General features: G+C 38.2%; 1 protein-coding gene across 10 annotated transcripts in view; it reads left to right on the plus strand.

Annotated features, from left to right (window-relative positions):
• The window catches only part of STIL (STIL centriolar assembly protein), a 63,763-nt gene that overhangs the window by 27,065 nt on the left and 17,258 nt on the right, over positions 1-19,440 (plus strand). For 7 of the 10 annotated variants that reach the window (XM_019449380.2, XM_019449376.2, XM_019449378.2 and 4 more), the window contains 4 exons: positions 229-343; positions 2,380-3,318; positions 8,645-8,810; positions 11,935-12,166. In XM_019449380.2, the coding sequence (XP_019304925.2) occupies positions 229-343; positions 2,380-3,318; positions 8,645-8,810; positions 11,935-12,166 (1,452 nt within the window). Of the gene's footprint in view, positions 1-228; positions 344-2,379; positions 3,319-8,644; positions 8,811-11,934; positions 12,167-14,596; positions 14,669-19,440 lie in introns of all 10 variants that reach the window. The other 3 variants (XM_053895691.1, XM_053895680.1, XM_053895687.1) reach the window with 3 other exon arrangements.

A 19,440-nucleotide genomic window follows, 5' to 3' on the forward strand; every position in this document is an offset into this window, starting at 1 on the left:
CGATCAGGCAAAGAGAAGTAGTTTATTAAGCATGAATCTGACTGCACCAGCTTTCCTAGGCAGCTAACACTGGCCCGAAAAAAAATAATTTGTGGTTGTCAAATACTAAATTAAATGATCCAGATACTACTATGGTTTATTAAAGGACTTTATTCACTTTCAAAAAGAAAGAACAAATGAACAAATAAGATTACTGAAGACTTTTCTTTATTCCCTTCTATTTTTTAGGTCTTCCCAAAAGTTATCTCCAGGGAAGATGCCAATAAATGATCATGACTCTGGTGTTGAAGATGAAGATTTTTCTCCAAGACCAATTCCTAGTCCTCATCCTGTGAGTCAGAAGGTATCACTGATCTTATAAAGAGCCCACCTATTGTTTAGAAACCGAAAATCTCTTCATGTTAAAGCATTCAATAATATTACCTGAAACTTATTTAATTTTTATTCTAAGATGTATCTAGCTATATATCAATGTGGCTATATCTATATATATAGATACAGATATTTCTCACAAGTATGTGTAATTATTGTATGCGATATATATACATATGTGTGTACATATTGTAATAAGTACCTTTTATTACTACTTCCAGAGAATACTGAGGCACAGATTGATTAAGTACCTGCCCAGTATTAAACAACTAGTAAGTAGTAAAATTGGAATTCAGTAAAGCTAGTAGTTCAGGAGGTTTGGTTTCAGAACCTGGTGCTTTTAAAAAACCCATGTAGGCTCAACATTCTGTACTACCACCAGAACTTGACAGTGATTCTTATTAACCAAATCTGAGAAAACATGATACTTGATTTTGGAGATTGCTAATCTGTCATAATTTTTTGATTGTAGAATTGTTGTGCCTTAATTGGACTAATTACTTATTAGAGGAAAGTAGGTGAGGGACAGAAAGAAAGGGAGAGAGAGAATCCCAAGCAGGCCCTGCACTATCAGTGCAGAGCCCGGCATAGGGCTGGATTGCATGAACTCTGTGATCTTGACCTGAGGCGAAAAAAAGTCGGGGGCGCCAGGGTGGGCTCAGTCAGTTAAGACACTGACTTCGGCTCAGGTTATGATCTCATGGTTCGTTAGTTCAAGCCCCATGTGGGACTCTGTGTGGACAGCTCAGAACCTGGAGCCTGCTTTGGATTCTGTGTCTCCCTCTCTCCCTGCCCTCCCCTGCCCATGCGTGCGCTTTCTCTCTCTCTCTCTCTCTCTCTCTCTCTCTCTCTCTCTCTCTCTCTCCCTCTCTCTCTCTCTTTATAAAAAATAAATAAACGTTAGGGGCGCCTGGGTGGCTCAGTCAGTTAAACATCTGACTTTGGCTCGGATCATGATCTCATGGTTTGTGGGCTCGAGCCCCGCATCAGGCTCTGCACTGACAGGTTGGAGCCTGGAGCCTGCTTCACATTCTGTGTCTCCCTCTCTCTCTGACCCCCCCCCCCCCACTTTGTGCACTCTGTCTCTTTCTCTCAAGAACAAATAAATGAACATGATTTTAAGAATAATAAATAGGGGCGCCTGGGTGGCTCAGTTGGTTAAGCGGCCGACTTCGGCTTAAGTCATGATCTCATGGTCCGTGAGTTCAAGCCCCGTGTTGGGCTCTGTCCTGACAGCTCAGAGCCTGGAGCCTGTTTCAGATTCTGTGTCTCCCTCTCTCTGACCCTCCCCCGTTCATGCTCTGTCTCTGTCTCAAAAATAAATAAACGTTAAAAAAAAATCATTAAAAAAAAATAATAATAAATAAATAAATAAACATTAAAACATTAAAAAAAGAGAGAAAGAGTTGTACACTTAACCAACAGCCATCCAGGTGCCCCAGGAATGGGAAAGATTTTTAAAAATTACTATCAAATTATAACCAAATTTACCACAGCGAGTATTGTTTACTTTTTTCTGCTCTTCCAATTACTAGTTGGTATTGATAAAAAGAACAGTGAATAATTTTACTTAGTAGAAAAATATTCTGAAATATTTATTGAAAGATCTTTTATCACCTAAGATACAGAAACATTATTTGCTACTAGATCTATTAAAGCATTCTGCCAGCGATAATTTTTTTTATGGGGAGAGGGTAAAAAAAAAGTCTATTATAAAACAGTTTCCCATATTGTGTTATGTGATTTAAGCAACAATAATCAGTGTTCCAATAAAAGGAATTCCATTGTTAAGTAAGTTTGTTAGGGCAGGGACCTTGTTTATTTTCCTCACAGTTACATTCCTAGTGCTGGCACGTAGAAGATGCCCAGAAAATATGTGTCAACTGTCTAAATAAAGAATAAACACTTTTTAATAAGTAACTGGATATAATTTGGAAAATATTAGTGTGAAGAAAGTGAGGCATCCTAAAAAATACTTTCCCTCTTTCATTTATTTCCCATTTATAGGTTTCTAAGATCCAACCATCAGTTCCTGAACTTTCGCTTGTGTTGGATGGCAATTTCTTAGAATCAAATCCTCTTCCTAAGCCATTGGAAATGGTGAATAATGAAAACCCTTCTTTGTTGATTAACCTCTCTGAACACTTGGATCCATTGCAACCCCAGCTTTATGATGACGAACACAACCTAGAAGCTAAAGCTGGAGAGCCTTCCTTGAGAGGGTTACCAAATCAGTTAACCCAGAGCACTGTTCCTTTAAGACATGGCGAAGTAAGACAATCATCTACCTGTAAAAAAGGGAACCCCCATAACAGGAACAGTGGTAAACCATCTTCTCTTAATGGGCCATCTCCTGATACAAATTTACACAAAGAAGAATATCTTATAGGATCCTCCACATTTAATTCCAAGCAGTCTTCTCTTGCCTCACAGACCCACCCACACAATTTTGTTTTTTCATCCTGTAATTCAGGAAGACCAATGGAACTTCAGATACCTACTCCACCACCACCATCTTACTATTCTACAAATGTCTGCAGTTGTTGTCAGCATCATGGCCATATTCAGTATAGTCCAGTAAATTCTTGGCAAGGAATGAATACAGTGGGGTCCATTCAAGACCTCCAGTCTGAAGCCCTTCACAAACATTCGTTATTTCACCCAGGTGGATGTCCAGCTCTGTACTCTAATGCATTCTGTGCTTCAAGTAGTCCTATAGCCTTGAGACCCCAGGGAAGCACGGGTGGTTGCCCTCCCCACAGCACTGTGGAACCATCTCCTGTGGCAAGACTGCCTTCACACGTGGACGCATGTAACCCACGGCCCTGTGCAGTGTGCACACACACACCCAAGACCGGGCCAGATAATGGAATGATGGGACTGTCTCCGGATGCATATAGGTTCCTCACAGAACAGGACAGACAGCTGAGACTGCTTCAGGCACAGGTTTGCAAGCTTTCTTACTTCTTCTAAGTTCTTGGTATTAATATGATTACTTAAAAATAACTGGCAATTCTTCAGTAATTACATTTTATGGAGTAAAACTGTAGAATATCAGGGGTGCCCAGGTGGCTCCACTGGTTGAGTGTCTGACTCTTGATTTCTGCTCAGGTCAGTCTCCTGATTCGTAAGTAACTTAGAGCCCCCCCATTGGGGTCTGTGCTGATGGCTCAGAGCCTGCTTGAAATTCTCTTTCTTCTCTCTCTTTGCCCCTCCCCTGCTTGCTCTCTCTGTCTTTCAAAATAAATAAACATTAAAAAAAATTGTAGAATATCAGAACTAGAAAGAAACTTGGAAAGTGGATTCTAGTTCCTGTTGTTTTACAGATAAATGCAAAAGGGATTAGAGAGAGTATACTTTAGACAATGACACATTGCTAGTTAGGAGTAGAACCAGGAGTAGAAAGCAGGCCTTTTCTTCTCTGCCTGGTGTGTATCCTAACCTACAATATAACTGCATTTTTCTTTTCATTTGTTGCCTCTAACAGAAAGTCTATGTAATTTACTAGACCTTGGTATACCACTAGATATAAAGCCTGCACAATGGATTCTGATGCGTCTCTAACTTGTCAACCCTGTAGTATGTTTAATAAGTTTCAGCCAGTGTACCTTTCAAGAGTAGTTCTGGAACATCTTCTGTGTATCTATACTAGATGGATTTCATTCATTATATTATGAAATGCTTCCTTTCTTCAGGCATTTATGGCAGTTTTTAGTCTTTTAATTATATTACACCATTCAGTTTTGTGCCGTTGTTTTTTTTTTTTTTCCCTTTCCTTACTGGCACCTTTCTTCCACGTATGTACCCCAAATCCCCTACCATCTTCCTTCCCGTTCCCATGAGTATGAATGAAAACAACCTGAAATATATTCTTCTATACTTCTTCCATCATCCTATAACTATGCAAATATATGTATAATCGGCATTATATGCATGTATGATTTTTTAACATCTTTGTTTTGTAAAGTTGTTTTGCATTTTGCAAAAACAAAAAAAGGTAATGATATATAAAAAATTCTGCTTAAGGATACCTGGCTAGCTCAGTCAGAAGAGCATGGGACTCTTGATTTCAGGGTCATGAGTTCATGCCCCACATTGGGTGTAGAGATTACTTAGATAAGTAAACTTAAAAATAAATATATAAATAGGGGTGTCTGGGTGGCTGAGCTGGTTAAAAGACTCTTGATTTTGGCTCAGTTCATGATCTTTCATTTCTGAGGCCAAACCCTGTGTTGGGTTCCATTCTGGCAGTGTGGGGCCTGCTTGGGGTTTTCTCTCTCTCTCTCTCTCTCTCTCTCTCTCTCTCTCTCTCTCTCTGTCCTTTCCCCCCCTTGCATGCTTGTGCATGTGCTCTCTCTCTCTCAAAGTAAACTTTTTAAAATAAATAAAATACAAATAAATAAAAATGCTGCTTAAAAATGGTATAGATGAGACACTTGAGAAAAATGTAGTTTTGCTGTTTTTTAAACCTAGGTAAATTCTCTGAAATTGTAAAATATAAGCTTGATTTTTATAAATCCTTACAGATATTTGGCAGAAATTTTAATGTAGCTAAATGTTTCAGCTTGAGATTCTCCCTTTCTCTCTTTCTTTCTCTCTTTTCACCCCTTTCCCCTGCTCGCACGCTCTCTCTTAAATAAAAAATGAGTATCAGTCATAAGTAGAAATTGTTTTAATTTGCACTATATTATTATAATCAAGATTGATCATTTTATTATTTATTGGCTATTTTTTCTTTGTATAAAGTCTGTCATTTACCCATTTTAGGTTTTTTTCTAATTAAATTTTTAAGAGCTCATTGTATATTGAGGAAATTGATTTTTTATCATATGTATGTGGTAAGCATTTCTTACAGTTTGTGTTAAATGTTTTGTGTTTTAACCATTTGTTTGTACAGAATATTCCAGTTTAGATATAATTAGATTTATCATTTTCTTTTTGGGTGTTAATTATGTTTAGAAAGCCCTTTTCTCTTCCAGATTGTAAAAAATACATTCTTCATCTTCTCTCCCCCTTCAGAATTATATTTTTTGCTTTATTTTGATATGTGAGATAAGAGATTTTTCCCTTTTTAATAATCAGATAACTGGCCTCATATATTTATTGAATAATGGATCTTTTGTTAATGATTGGAGATGTATTTTTTTATAATAGAAGTACCATGTATTTGTATCTATTTCTGTACCATATTCTCCATTGATTTGCCTGTCTATTCCAGCACGAGTACTATTTAGTTAATTACTATAGCTTTATTATCAAGCTTGTGTGATTCTTGTGATTCTTGTGTGATTTCTCTAAACCTCACTCTTCTCATCTGTGAATTGGGAGCAGTGATTGCTATTACATGTAGATTTGATGGTTAAATGAGTTTATGTGTGTGTGTGTATGTACGTGTATCAAGTGGTTAGTGTAGGACCTGACTGCAGTCAGCAGTCAAAAAGTTAAAACTATTTTATTTGTCTCTTAATCCTTACGACTACTTTAGCTTTAGGTGATATTGAAGCTCATAGTGGTTAAAAAGCTTATCCAAAAGGTAGCAGAGTAGGATTTAAACTTACATCATGACACCAAAGTCTATGCTACAAACCACTATAAGTACATAGGCTATTTTGTATTATTAATGCAGGCTGTATTTCTACCTATCTTGATAATTTGTGGATAAGTTATATTTTCTTATATTAGTAAAGTTAATTTGCTGAAATAAGTGAGACGAATTAAACACATTAGTGTAATTTACAGGGAAGTAGAAAATCACAGTGTTTAAAAAGTGAGGCTCTTCCACTCCTAAGTATATACCCAAGAGAAATGAAAAAATATGAGCACATAAAATCTTACAGACAAATGTTCATAGTAACATTATAATAGCTAAAAGTGAAAGCAGCTCAATGCCCATCAACTGATGAATGGATAAACACACTGTGACATATCCACACACAGAATATTATTCAGCCACAAGGTATTGGTAGATACAACAACATGGATGAACTTTGAAAATGTTATACTAAGTAAAAGAAGCAAAATACAAGGCCACATATTATGTGGTTTCATTTATATCAGATGTTTAGAATAGGCAAATATGTGGAGACAGAAAGTAAATTAGTGGTTGCCAGAGGCTAGGGATGGGCAATAGAGAGTGACTGCTAATGGTTACAGAGTTTTTTCAGGGGATTGATGAAAATGTTCTAGAATTAGATGGTGGTGATGGTTGCAAACTTGTGGTGGCTTTACTAAAAAATACTGAATTGTATACTTTAAAGGGATGAGTTTTAAATGGTATGTGAATTCTATTTCAGTTTTAAAAGGAGTAAAGAAAACTTGGTGTTTGAACCTTAGCATTGCTACTTATTAGTTACATGTTCTGAGCAAGTGACTTTATTTTTAATTTCTCAAGTTTTTTATCTGTAAAGTGTGTTTAATAGTAGCACATTCTTGAGATGCATGGGTGGCTCAGTTAAGCATCCGACTCTTGGTTTCGGCCCAGGTTGTGATCTCACAGTTTTGTGGGTTTGAGCCCTGTGTCAGGCTTGTCTCTCTGCCTCTCCCCCACTTGTGCTGCTTTGTCTCTCTCAAAATAAGTAAACTTAAAATAGTAGTACGTTCTTGGGGCACCTGGGTGGCTCAGTCAGTTAAGTGTCCAACTCTTGGTTTCAGCTCAAGTCATGATCTCATGGTTCATGAATTCGAGCCCTGTGTTGGGTTCTGTGCTGACAGTGTGGAGCCTGCTTGGGATTCTCTTTCTCCTTTTCTCTCTGCCCTTCCCCTTCTCATGTGAGCACTCTCTCTCTCAAAATAAATAAACTTAAAAAAAAAATGTCATTTAAAAAATAGTAGTACATTCTTCATGGGATGGTTGTATTAATCTTACATAAACACTCTTAATACAGTATCTTGTAAACAGGAAACAGTAAGTATTCACTACTGTTATTAATAATTTCAGTTGTGAGGTGCCTGAGTGGCTGTCTGTTAAGCATCCAACTTTGGCTCAGGTCGTGGTCTCGCAGTTCGTGGCTTCGAGCCCCGCGTTGGGCTTGCTGTTGGCAGTGCACAGCCTGCTTTGGATCCTCTGTCCCCTCTCTTTCTGCCTCTTCCCCCTTGCACTCTCTCAAAAATAAATAAACATTAAAAAAAACTAATAATTCCAGTTTAGCACAGCCAAACATGGGCTATTCTGGTTAACCTTTATAAGAAGAACCTTGTGTAAAAATGTTGAATATTTGGTTAAGTGTAGCTCTTATCTTACTTTTGATTTGTAGGTGGAATAGGAATGAAATTTTTATTATTTATTTATTTAAATGTTTATTTTTGAGACAGTGAAAGAGTGGGAAGGGGCAGAGAGAGAGAGGGAGACCCAGAATCCGAAGCAGGCTCCAGGCTCCAAGCTGTCAGCACAGAGCCTGATGCAGGACTTGAACTCATGAACCATGAGATCACGACCTGAGCCGAAGCTGGACCCTCAATTGACTAAGCGAACCAGGCACTCTTGAAATATTTATTTGAAGTCCTAACATTTAGGCTTTTTTACACAAGTTTAAAGTTATGAATGTCAATCTAAATACCTTCATGTTTTTACTTTTTTTGGTTTATTAATTTTTTTTTTTTTTTTTTTTTTTTTTTAAGTAATCTCTGCACCCAGCATGGGGCTTGAACTCACAACCCCGAGATCAAGAGACACATGCTCTTCCGACTGAGCCAGCCAGGTGCCCCTGTGTTTCACTTTTAAATTTATGCTTAGCCATGGGACACCTGGCTGGCTCAGTCAGTAGAGCATGCAACTCTTGATCTTGGGGTTATAAGTTTAAGCCCCACGTTGGGCCTGGAGTTTACTTTAAAAGAAATAATAAAAGTGTGCCTGAGTGGCTCAGTGGGTTGAGTGTCCAACCCTTGATTTTGGGTCAAGGCATGATCCTCACGGTCATGAGATCGAGCCCCATGTTGGGCTCCTCGCTAGGAGTGGAGCCTGCTTAAGATTCTCTCCTGTTCCTTCTGCCCCTGCCCTGCTTGCTCACGCTCACTCTCAAAAACTAAAATAAATAAATAAATAGTAAAATAAAATAAAATTTACATTTAGCCCACTTAAGTGGGTCTTAATAATGAAGGATAGTGATTTCTGCATTGAATAAGTTTTATGGTATGATCTAACTGAAATGTGAAAAAAATCTAGTTAAAAGCCACTTATTTGTAATTGGGACACTTTGTAATTCATTTTTAAACTCCACTGCAATTTGGTGATTACTTCCATGGCCAGTTTAAAATGTGTTGTTAATTGATACAGATTCAGCGTTTATTGGAGGCACAGTCTCTGCAGCCCTGTTCCCCTAAGACAACCTCTGTTGAAAACACGGCACAAGCAGCAAGACAGATGGAGCTGGTTTCCATGGAAGCACAGTCTTCTCCTGGCTTGCACATGAGAAAAAGTGTGAGCATTGCTGTGAGCACAGGTAATTGTTTTTTTTATTTGGAAGGAATTTTAAAAAATGCTTTTCATATCTACTTTTAAAATTTTGATGTTGAAATTGGTGCATGGTACAAATAGAACCAAAACCAGGGTGATGAGAGTTATCACTTATTTAAGTCTTTGTGTAATTTTACTCTTCATGAAAGAGAACTGTATTTGAAAACAAATGTGAAACCACATGACATCATACATAGTATTTGATACATTCCTAGGCTGGACCCAATTCTTGTAAGAAAAATCATCTGTGGTTTGAGGGATCAGGGAAAGTTTTTTTCATCTATGCGGTGTTACTAACTCTGGGCCTTGAAGGGTATGTAGGATTTTAGTAGGTGGAATTGAGAGATGGCGGAATAGGGTGGGTAGAGAAAATAGTATGGGCACAGTGAGAAAACACAGGCTCTGAATTGTCTAGTACTGTAATATTTTATGGAGAGCCTTTATTACATCTTTTAAAAAGGAAAGTCTCCTTTATTTGGTATGCATCATTGAAGGTCTTTTTAAAAAATCAATTAATAATGTAAATGATGTATATTTCTTTGCTTGCATGTTTGCTCATCACCAGACCCTTTGAGATCTTTAAGAATGTCTTCAAGAGTGTCCCCAAGATCTAGCAAGATGCCTATTAGTACATAGAGTGATGGTGACAATAATGAAGAGAAAGAGTTGTGCAGGGTGTTAATAAGATTTGGTAACTAATTGGATGTGGCAGTGGAGGAGGTGTAGGATTCAAAAGTACTCCTGCTAATTGCAGTGTAATACCCTGGTTTGGATCCTGGAACAGAAAAAGGACATTAGTGGAAAAATTGGTGAAATTCAAATAAAATCTGGAGATTTTTGTCATGCACCAACGTTGGTTTCTTGATTTTGAAAAATGTGCCATAAGATGGCACAGGGGAAACTGGGTGAGGAGAGTGTACAGGAACTCTGTATTATCATCTCTATCAATCTAGACCTATTCTAATATTGAAAGTTTATTAAAGATGAAAATAAAAGTTATCCTAGGATTTTCAGCCTAGATGACCTAGGGAAGCAGGGAAGAGAGGATGAGTTCAGTGTAAATATCTGTTGCATTTGAGCTGCTTTTGGAAATGAAGATGGTGATACTCAAACATCAGAAGAGTGGAGGTGGGCTGATGACCTAAGACTTGGAAAAGTAGCAGATGGAGATTTGAGCTGGAAAGTAAAGATTTGAGAGGGAGAAAAAAGAAAGAAGGCAGATTTCTGTATTCTATTTCTGAACTCATTTGTTAACTATCCACGTGGAGGGGAGCACGGAGGGAGGGGAGCAAGAACCTCATTTACAGTAAGTCAGTTATTACTGAATATTAGTCAAGATTCTTTGGCTGCAAGTAATATAAACCACTTTGAAATAATTTAAGCAAGGAAGGGGAATTTACTGGAAGGATATGAGGATGTTTCATGAAAACCAAGGCCAAGAATGGGGCTGGACTTCAGGAAAAAACTAGAACTGGAAACTGGAATACCATTAGGACTGTTCAACTATTGTGTGTGGCTGATTTACTCATTCTTTCTTCACTGCTTTGCATCTTAAAATACAGCTCACCCAAAGCTCCAAAGGGTATGTGTTACACAAACCAGGTTACTGTCTTCAGTCTTGTTTCAAATTGCAGAGAACCTGAATGGCCTAGTTTGGATTAGGGTTTAATCCCTGGTTCAGCGGTAAGGGGGGTGAGAAGCACATAATAGGAACATGTCTTTTGGAGTCCTACCTTTGTTAATTGCAGGGGTGGTAGTCCCCAGAGAAAGTGTGTGTGTGTGTGTAATGTAGAGGGGTGGTGGACAAGGAGCTGCGGGTATCGTGAGCTAACCAAACGTACATAGATAGCAAACATCTATGTTTGCTCCTATAAAACTCTCTACTTACTATATTACAGTTGCTTCTCATCCATAAGCTTTGGGGATCTGAAACACTACCTTATTCACTATTGTATCTCATTAGTTAACATGATGCCTGAATCATGTGTGCTGAATAAGAGATCATTGAATGAAGTAATTTACATGTTTAAACTTACATTCTGAAATTATTTTCAAACTGCATAGATTCATATTCAGTAATTCAGCTTGGATGATCTAGGGTGGTTATTACTTATATGCAGAAAAATGCGTTATTAATAATCATTAGAATAAGTGACTTTTAGAAATATGTTTCTTCTACAATGATACTTAGTTTCCTGAAGGTATATATTGATAAATATTCCAGAAGAGTAGCAGCACTCATGTAACTTTTTTATAATTGTCCTTTCTTAAGACAGGTTTTAATGTTTTATGAATACAAAATTAAATCATTCATTTATTAATTTTTTTTTTTTAATCGCCCAGGTTGACCCTCAAAGTAGAAACCATTTTGACTTGGATGTACTTTTTGATTTTAACTATTTCTTTAAGTCATTATGCATAGCAGTATTTCCCAAGTTGTGGAATGCATACCACTCAGATTCAAAAGATAATTTGGGATGGTTTAAAGATGAATGTTTTATATTTTGTAGATACATTTATTCTTAAGAGTATTGGAAAAATACAGCACATCAAATCTGTGGTTTCACAGAAATGGTGAAGCTAGGTAAAAATAAAGTGAGTTGATTTAAAGAAAAACAGTAAGCCAATAAGAGTAAATGTAAATAGTTCTGCAAATAATTGTGCAAATGCTCCATAAAGTTTGGGAAACATTTGATTCTTAATACTTGCCTGATATGCCCCTGAGTAGTCTCATAAATAACCGTGTTTAAGGATAAAAATCACAGAGCCTAGGAATTTGTATTTATGTTATTTTCCCTTGTTTTTCATAACAGCAGTTTTCAGTATACATACGTACACCCCAAATCATATTCAGAACCTTAATATGTAAAACACATCATTTGAGAGCCACACATCTTGAAGAGAGGGCCCAGAATGTCCCCTTTACCTTTGTGCACCAGTTTTCTGTCTTTTCACCTAACCTCTTTATGGCATTTCTGAAAAAAATATAATCTGAAGACATTTCTAGGTAATAGTGTTAAAATAATAGAGTTAGTCTTAGAGGTTTGTCAGAGGTTTATTTTTATAGTAGAATATTTGTTTCAGTATCTGGCTCATCATTTAACCTCTAGGTGCCAGCTTGTTTTGGAATGCAGCAGGCGATGGTCAAGAGCCTGAATCTCAGCTGAGGCAAGATGATACAAAGATTTCCAGTGAGGACATGAATTTTTCTGTTGATATTAATAATGGAGTCACAAGTCCTCCAGGTAGTGCATCTTCATTAAAAGCAGTTGATATTCCCAGCTTTGAAGAGAGCAACATTGCTGCGGAAGAAGAATTTAATCAGCCACTTTCTGTATCCAAGTAAGGTGTCTTCGATTCAGTATTCATCCTCCTGTTTTTCTTTTTAAATTCTAATATTCTTTTGGTGTTCTAACTCAGAAACTTTGTTTTGTAAATGGTATTTTCAGCTGTAGTGGCTCTCCTTAGATGGTTCTTATGTAATCGACAATTCTGACTCTTCTAGAACCATTCCCAGATGTCAATCTTTGGTTGTGTTACAATCTAGCTGAATCAGAACATCTGAAGAAAATTTCAGGAATACATATGCCTAGGCCTCACTGTAGATTCTGATAGCTAGATCCCAGATGGAGATGGGCCCTGAATTTTGTGAATTTTTAAAGATTCTGCATATTGCAAAAATTTATATATCTATGAATTTATTTTTGTAAGATACAGACTGGGTGTTTATATATGAAATGTTATCTGAGATTTACTTCAAAATAATCTGGTGGGAGATGAAATGGCTAAGGGGATAATTGGAATAAGATTGGTTGCAAGTAGCAAATATACAAAAGTTGCAAGTTGCAAGATACAAAACTGTGTATAATAGTTTGTTATACTATTCTCTTGTGTTTGAAATTTTTCATTATGAATTTTTTTTTTTTTTATTAAACAAGGATTTCAAAGTAACTTAAGATCCTCAGGAAATTAGGAAACAAATTCAAATATCTTTGAGCTTCTGATATGTGCTGCCATAGAATGAAGCCCTAGAGATGAGCAGTAGGTCAGGAAAAGCTGCTAACTTAATGGAATTTTCATGACTTAAAAGAGACAAACAATAACCATATAAGTAACACATAATTTAATGTCATATAATGATTACTGCTCTGAAGAGAATAAACCAGGGAGGCGCCTGGGTGGCTCAGTTGGTTGAGCGTCTGACTCCTGTTTTCTGCTCAACTCATGATCTCACAGTTCATGAGATCAAGCCCTGCATCAGCCTTTGTGCTGACAGAGCAGAGCTTACTTAGGATTCTCTCTCCCCTCTCTCTCTGCCCCTCCCCCTGCTCATGCACATGCTCTCTCTCTCTCTCTCAAAATAAATAAATAAACATTAAAAAGAAAAAAAGAACCAGGGTTATTAAGTGGAGTGTGACTGGGATGGTGGCATGGGAGCGAGGGATATATTAAGTAGGGCATGGTGAAGGAAGCCTTTGCTGAGGGATAACATCTGAACAGTGCCTAATATGATGAGAAGGAGCCAGCCATGAGAACATCTGAAGAGTGTTCCAGGTGGAGGAAATAGCAAGTGTAGACCTTGAGGTATGCATGAGCTTGACTGTTCAAGAAACAATTAGGAAAGCCGTTGTGGCTATGATGGGGTTCTTGAGCAAACGGCTAAGAAAGAATTCTTGAGGCCTCTTTGGTGCAAAGGGGTGATTTAATTACAGCAGCAGGACAGAACCTGTGGGCAGAAAGAGCTGCACTGGGGTTGTGAGGAGTGACTGATTATATACTTTTAAGTTAGTGGGGTTAGGGATAGCGTAGTTTCTAAGGAATTTGAAACCAAGGCTTTCAGGACCTTGAGGGGCTAGCTACTGTTAAGACAAGGCTACTCTTATTTTTAGTCTTTAATAACACAAAAACATTAAGGAAGTAAGGCAGCCATGAGTTGCTTGAGGAAGGTCACACTCTGCAGGTTTCAGGTGTCTATCAGGGGGCTGCAAGCTGTAAAGAGATTTAACTTATGTTACATTTCTCTTGCCTTTGTTTCTCTCATCAGCAGATATGGTGACCGAGGGAGAGAGAGCTTAGGAACTGTGGTCAGAGATACAGGCAGGAACCAAATTATGTGGGGGCTTTGCATTATGTAGAAAGGAGCTTTGAATTTACTCCATGCTTATTAAAGCCTGGGTGTATTTTAGACAGTAGAGTAGTGTGATCTGATTTTTTTTTTTTTTTTTTTTTTTACTGTTTATTTATTTTTGAGAAACAGAGGAACAGAACTTGAGCAGGAGAGGGGCAGAGAGAGAGAGGGACACAGAATCTGAAGCAGGCTCCAGGCTCTGAGCTGTCAGCACAGAGCCCCATGCAGGACTTGAACCCACAAACTGCAAGATCATGACCTGAGCCGAAGTCAGACGCTTAACCGACTGAGCCACCCAGGCACCCCTGATTTTTCATTTTTTAAATAGCTGTTTTGTGTCAAATGAACTAAAGGGGTTTAGAATGGAAGTAGGGAAACCAGTTAGTATAGTCAAGGCCAGAGGAGGTGAAGGCACTTGGACTTGTGGAAGTGCTGGAAGGGATCAGGTGTAGAATACATAGAGTGCATCTTGACAGTAGAGGAATGATGTAGGTGTAACACACCACATGCAACAGCAGTTAAAAGAGGTGAATTTGGTGGTGGGATGGCGTGGGGCAGACAGTTGGTTATTTTTTTAAATTATAAGCCTTGTGATAATATTTGACATTTTTAATTATTCTGATTACCATATTCTGTGTCTTTAGAACTCGACCTAGTGTATGGTTCCCCATGTTACCTACTTCATATGAGTTCTGTGATAGAAAGAGCAATTTAAGGTGAGCCCCGAGATAAATCCACATTTTATTTGGACTAATTATAGAAACAGAACAAAGGAATGAACTATGGTTATCCTTATTTCTCCTTCTGGACTTCTGTAAACTGCAGACTTCTTTCTAGCATTATGGGTGTCTTCCCCCTGAAATAGTTTCTAAGTCAAAACTTTAAACATCTCCAATCCAATGTGGTTTTTAACTTTTGAAACATATCTCAGTTAATTAGTAGAATGTTAGTTAATTGCTTTTTCAGAGCAGTTAATCAGCTCTATTGATTCCAACACATAGCTAGATATAAATCTGATCTTTGTTCAGCATAATGTATTGATTTGGATTAAATACTGTCTCCATTGTTGTCCATAGTGGCTTTGGTGCTTCTGTAGGATTCTTCCCAAACATGTGGTCTGATTCATGATGTGCTTCCCACTGCTAAGTGTTCATACATGGCACCTAGCCATCCGGGTTCCCTGTCCCCCTTGGATGTCTTCCTGGATCTCTCTTTCTGATGTTAAAGCAGTCTATGAGGGATAAATTTATTTGCCTTGAAGGAAAGTTGGTAATTAAAAGCTTTTTGCCGCTGAAGAGTAGTGGTATTTATAGACTTTCATGTGAAACAATCCTTATTTTTCTTTTAGAAGTTATACTTTGGGGGCACCTGAGTGACTCAGTCAGTGGCGCGTCCATCTTCAGCTCAGGTTGTAATCTCGCGGTTTGTGAGTTTGACCCTCACATCAGGCTCTGTGCTGTCAGTGCAGAGCCCACCTCGGATGTTCTGTCCCTCTCTCTCTGCCCCTGCCCCACTCGTACCCTCTCAAAAATAAATAGAACATTTTTAAAAATTCTTTGGGTATACCACTTGCTGTATTATTAGACTCATCTTTTATTTTTATTTTTATTTTTGTGTTTTGGAGAGAGGACAAAGTGAGCAAGGGGCAGAGAGAGAGAGAGAGAGGGAGAGAAACGGGGCTCACCTGGAGCTTGTGTTGTTTTTTGTTTTTTGTTTTTTAACGTTTATTTATTAGAGGCAGAGAGAGACAGAGCATAAGCATGGGAGGGGCAGAGAGAGGAGGAGACACAGAATCTGAAGCAGGCTCCAGGCTCTGAGCTGTCAGCACAGAGCCTGACGTGGGGCTCAAACCCATGAACCACAAGATTGTGACCCGAGCTGAAGCCAGACACTTAACCGACTGAGCCACTCAGGAGCCCCCCCTTTTTCAAAATTTGTTTTAATATTAATTTATTTTTGAGAGGGAAAGAGAGAGAGAGTGTGTGTGTGCAAGTGGGGGAGAGACAGAGGGAGACACAGAATCCAAAGCAGGTTCCAGGCTCTGAGCTGTCAGCACAGAGCCTGATGCAGGTTTCAAACCCATAAACCATGAGGTCATGACCTAAGCTGAAGTCAGATGCTTAACCGACTGAGCCACCCAGGTGCTCCTTTTTTTTTCCCTAAACCTGGGGCTTGTGTTTTTACCAGAAGTGGGGCTTGTGCTCACCTGAAGCAGGGCTTGAGGTCACCCGATGTGGGGCTCAAGCTCATGAACTGTGAGATCGTGACCTGAGCTGAAGTCAGATGCTTAATGCCTGAGCCACTCAGGTGCCCTAGAGTCATCTTGTAAAATTTTGATTTGAGGTGCCTCGCTATCTCAGTCGGTAGAGCATGTGATCTTGATCTCGGGGTTGTAAGTTGAAGCCCCACTTTGGGTATAGAGATTACTTAAAAATAAAATCTTTTAGGGGTGCCTGGAGGGCTCAGTCAGTTGAGCCTCCAACTCTTGATTTCAGCTCAGGTCATGATCCCAGGGTTGAGGGAGGGTTGAGGGATTGAGCCCAGGGTTATGGGATCAAGCCTGGAGTTGGGCACCATACTGAGCATGGAGCCTGCTTAAGACTCTCTCACCCTCTCTCTTTGCTCCTCTCTCCTGCTTTCTCTCTCCCTCTGCCTTTGCCCCTCTTCCCAACTTGTGCATGAGTGCTCTCTCTCTCTTAAAATTAAAAAAAATTTTTTTTAATCTTTATTTTTAATTTTTTAGTTTCTTTACTTTGAGAGAGAGAAAGGCAAGTGGAGGAAAAACAGAGAGAGAGGGAGAGAGAATCCCAAGCAGGCTCTACACTGTCAGCACAGAACCCAAGGTGGGGCTTGAACTCATGAACCATGTGATCATGACTTGAGTTGAAATCAAGTCGGCTGCTTAACTGACTGAGCCACCCAGGTGCCCCAAAAATAAAACCTTAAAAAAAAAAAAAAAGATAAATAAAATAAAATTTTGTTTTAATCTTAAATCTTTTGAGGTTAAAATCTTTAATGTTTTGGTTCTTTTCTTTTTCTTTTGTTTTTGCTTGCTATGTTAAACACTAAGACAGATACGCATATGTAGGTCTTTTTTTTTTTTTTTTTTTTAATTTTAGGGAGAGGATGAATGAAGGAGAAGGGCAGAGGTGGGGGGGGGGGAGAGAGAGAGAGAGAGAGAGAGAAAGAAAGAATATGAATCTCAAGCAGGCTCAGTGTGGAGCCCAACACAGGGCTTGATCCCATGACCCTGGGATCATGACCTGAGCTGAAATCAAGAGTCCGATGTTCAACCGACTGAGCCACCCAGGTGCCCCTAAACAGATATTTTAAGATTCTTGAAAATGCAGTTTAGAAGAGTGATTATGATTAAGATCATGGGGTCAGGTATCAGACTGCCTGGATTTGAATCACAGCAGTGTGACTGTAGGCAGGTTTCATAATTTATGGATGACTCAGTTTTCTCATCTGTAAATGGAGAGAATAAAAGCACCTATCTCATAGGGTTGTTGTAAGGATTAAATAAGTTAATATATGTAAAGCACTTAGAACAGTGCCTTAATGCCTAATTACTTTTATCATCTAGCTAAAGATGGAGTAAGGCAAACTCAGTAACTGACATGGACTCTCCATAAAAATAAAGTGCTTTGCAACTGTTTGGATGATAAAAATCCTGCTCAGAACAAGTAATTTCCCAAAAAGCCATAAAATCTCTATAAAGACTAGATTTCTGCTTCTACATTTAAGAGGTTTGGTGTTTTCACTAAAGTGAAATTAGTTAACATGGTTGAAGAAAAAGGTTCAATCTGATGTTTGGGGAATAAGGGGAAAGCAACAAGAGATAAAGAGAACTAATACTTATGATTCGCCCACTATGATTGTCTGGTACTGTGCTAGGCACTTTGTATCTCCTTTAATCCTGTGTCATTTTTTTCAACCCAGGGAAGTGGATATCATTTTTCCCTTTTCATGGATGAGGAAACCGAGGCCCGGATTAAAAAATTTGCCCAAAGTATGATGAACACACAGATGACTGTATCATAAATGAGAATATATGTGACATAAAAGATAAAAGGAAGTGCTAATGGTGGCTAAAAGAAGCAAGAGAACATATCCAGTTAGGGTTTTAGAGGAAGCAGACTTTTAAGATGACCCTTCAAGAGCAGATAAGGGTTTGACAAGAGTGTGCCAACATAGATGCATTCAAGCAATAATTCTTGAGGCCGTGGCATTTGAAAGTGCAGATAGATATCTGGGCCCTTCACCAGTTCAGCGTCTCTGAAGGGTGCGGGCCAAACAGTTGTGTTTTTTAAAAACTTACTTATTTATTACTTAATACAAGTAATATTGTTGTGTTGCCAAGATTGAGAACTACTGCGCTGGGGACTTAAAATATATGGGCTGAATTTAGAGTATTATTAGTTATCCATTTTGTTTAGAAGTAAAACAGGGGACATTGTGAGAAATTGGCTGAAAAGCCAAATTGGCTACCAAATTTTGGAGAGCTTTGATTGGCAGAATAAGAAATTGTATTTGTTTTAAGAAATCATTTAAGGTATTTGTTGTTTTGCTAAAAAATACGTTTACATAAAATTTACCATCTTAATGTTTAAAGGTACACTTGGGTAGTATTACGTATGTTTACATTGTTGTAAGACAGATCTCCAGACCTTTTTCGTCTTGTAAAGCCAAAACTCTATATCCGTTAAAGAACAACTCCCCTTTCTCCTCCCGCCTCAGCCCCTGGTAGTCATCATCATTCTACTTTCTATTTCTCTGAATTTGACTACTTTAGATTCCTTGTATAGGTGGAATCATACAGCATCTGTCTTTTTATGAGTGCCTTATTTGACTTCGCATAATGTCCTCAAGTTTCACTTATGTTGTAGCATGTGACAGGATTTCCTTCTTTCTAAAACTGAGTGATATTCTATTGTATGTATATACCACATTGTGTTTATCCATTCACACATCGATGAACATTTGGGTTACTTCTACCTTTTGGCTATTGTGAATAATGCTGTTGTGAACATAGGTATACAAATATCTCTTTGAGACCCTGTTTTCGATCCACCTGGATATATTCCCAAAAGTGAGATTGTAGGATCACAAGGTAGTTGTACTTTTAATTTTTTGAGGAACCTCCATACTGTTTTTCATTGTGGATGCAACCATTTTACAGAACTGTCAACAGTGCGAAGGGTTTTGTTGGCCAACACTTGCACTTGTTATTTTCTGGAGTTTTTTTTGATAGTGGTAGTCTTAATGGGTGTGAGGTAATATCTTATTGTTTTTGACTTGCACTTTTCTCTCATGATTACTGATGTTGAGCATCTCTTCATATACCTGTGGGCCATTTTATATCATCTTTGAGGAGAAATGCCCTTTGCCCATTTTAATTCGGTTGATTTTTTGTTGTTGAGTTAGAGTTCTTTATGTATTTTAGATATGAACCCCTCATCAGATGCATAATTTGCAAATAGTTCTC

Source organism: Panthera pardus, unplaced genomic scaffold (assembly GCF_024362965.1).
Source record: "Panthera pardus isolate Hobbes unplaced genomic scaffold, ASM2436296v1 HiC_scaffold_11, whole genome shotgun sequence".
Taxonomy (NCBI): Eukaryota; Metazoa; Chordata; class Mammalia; order Carnivora; family Felidae; genus Panthera; species Panthera pardus.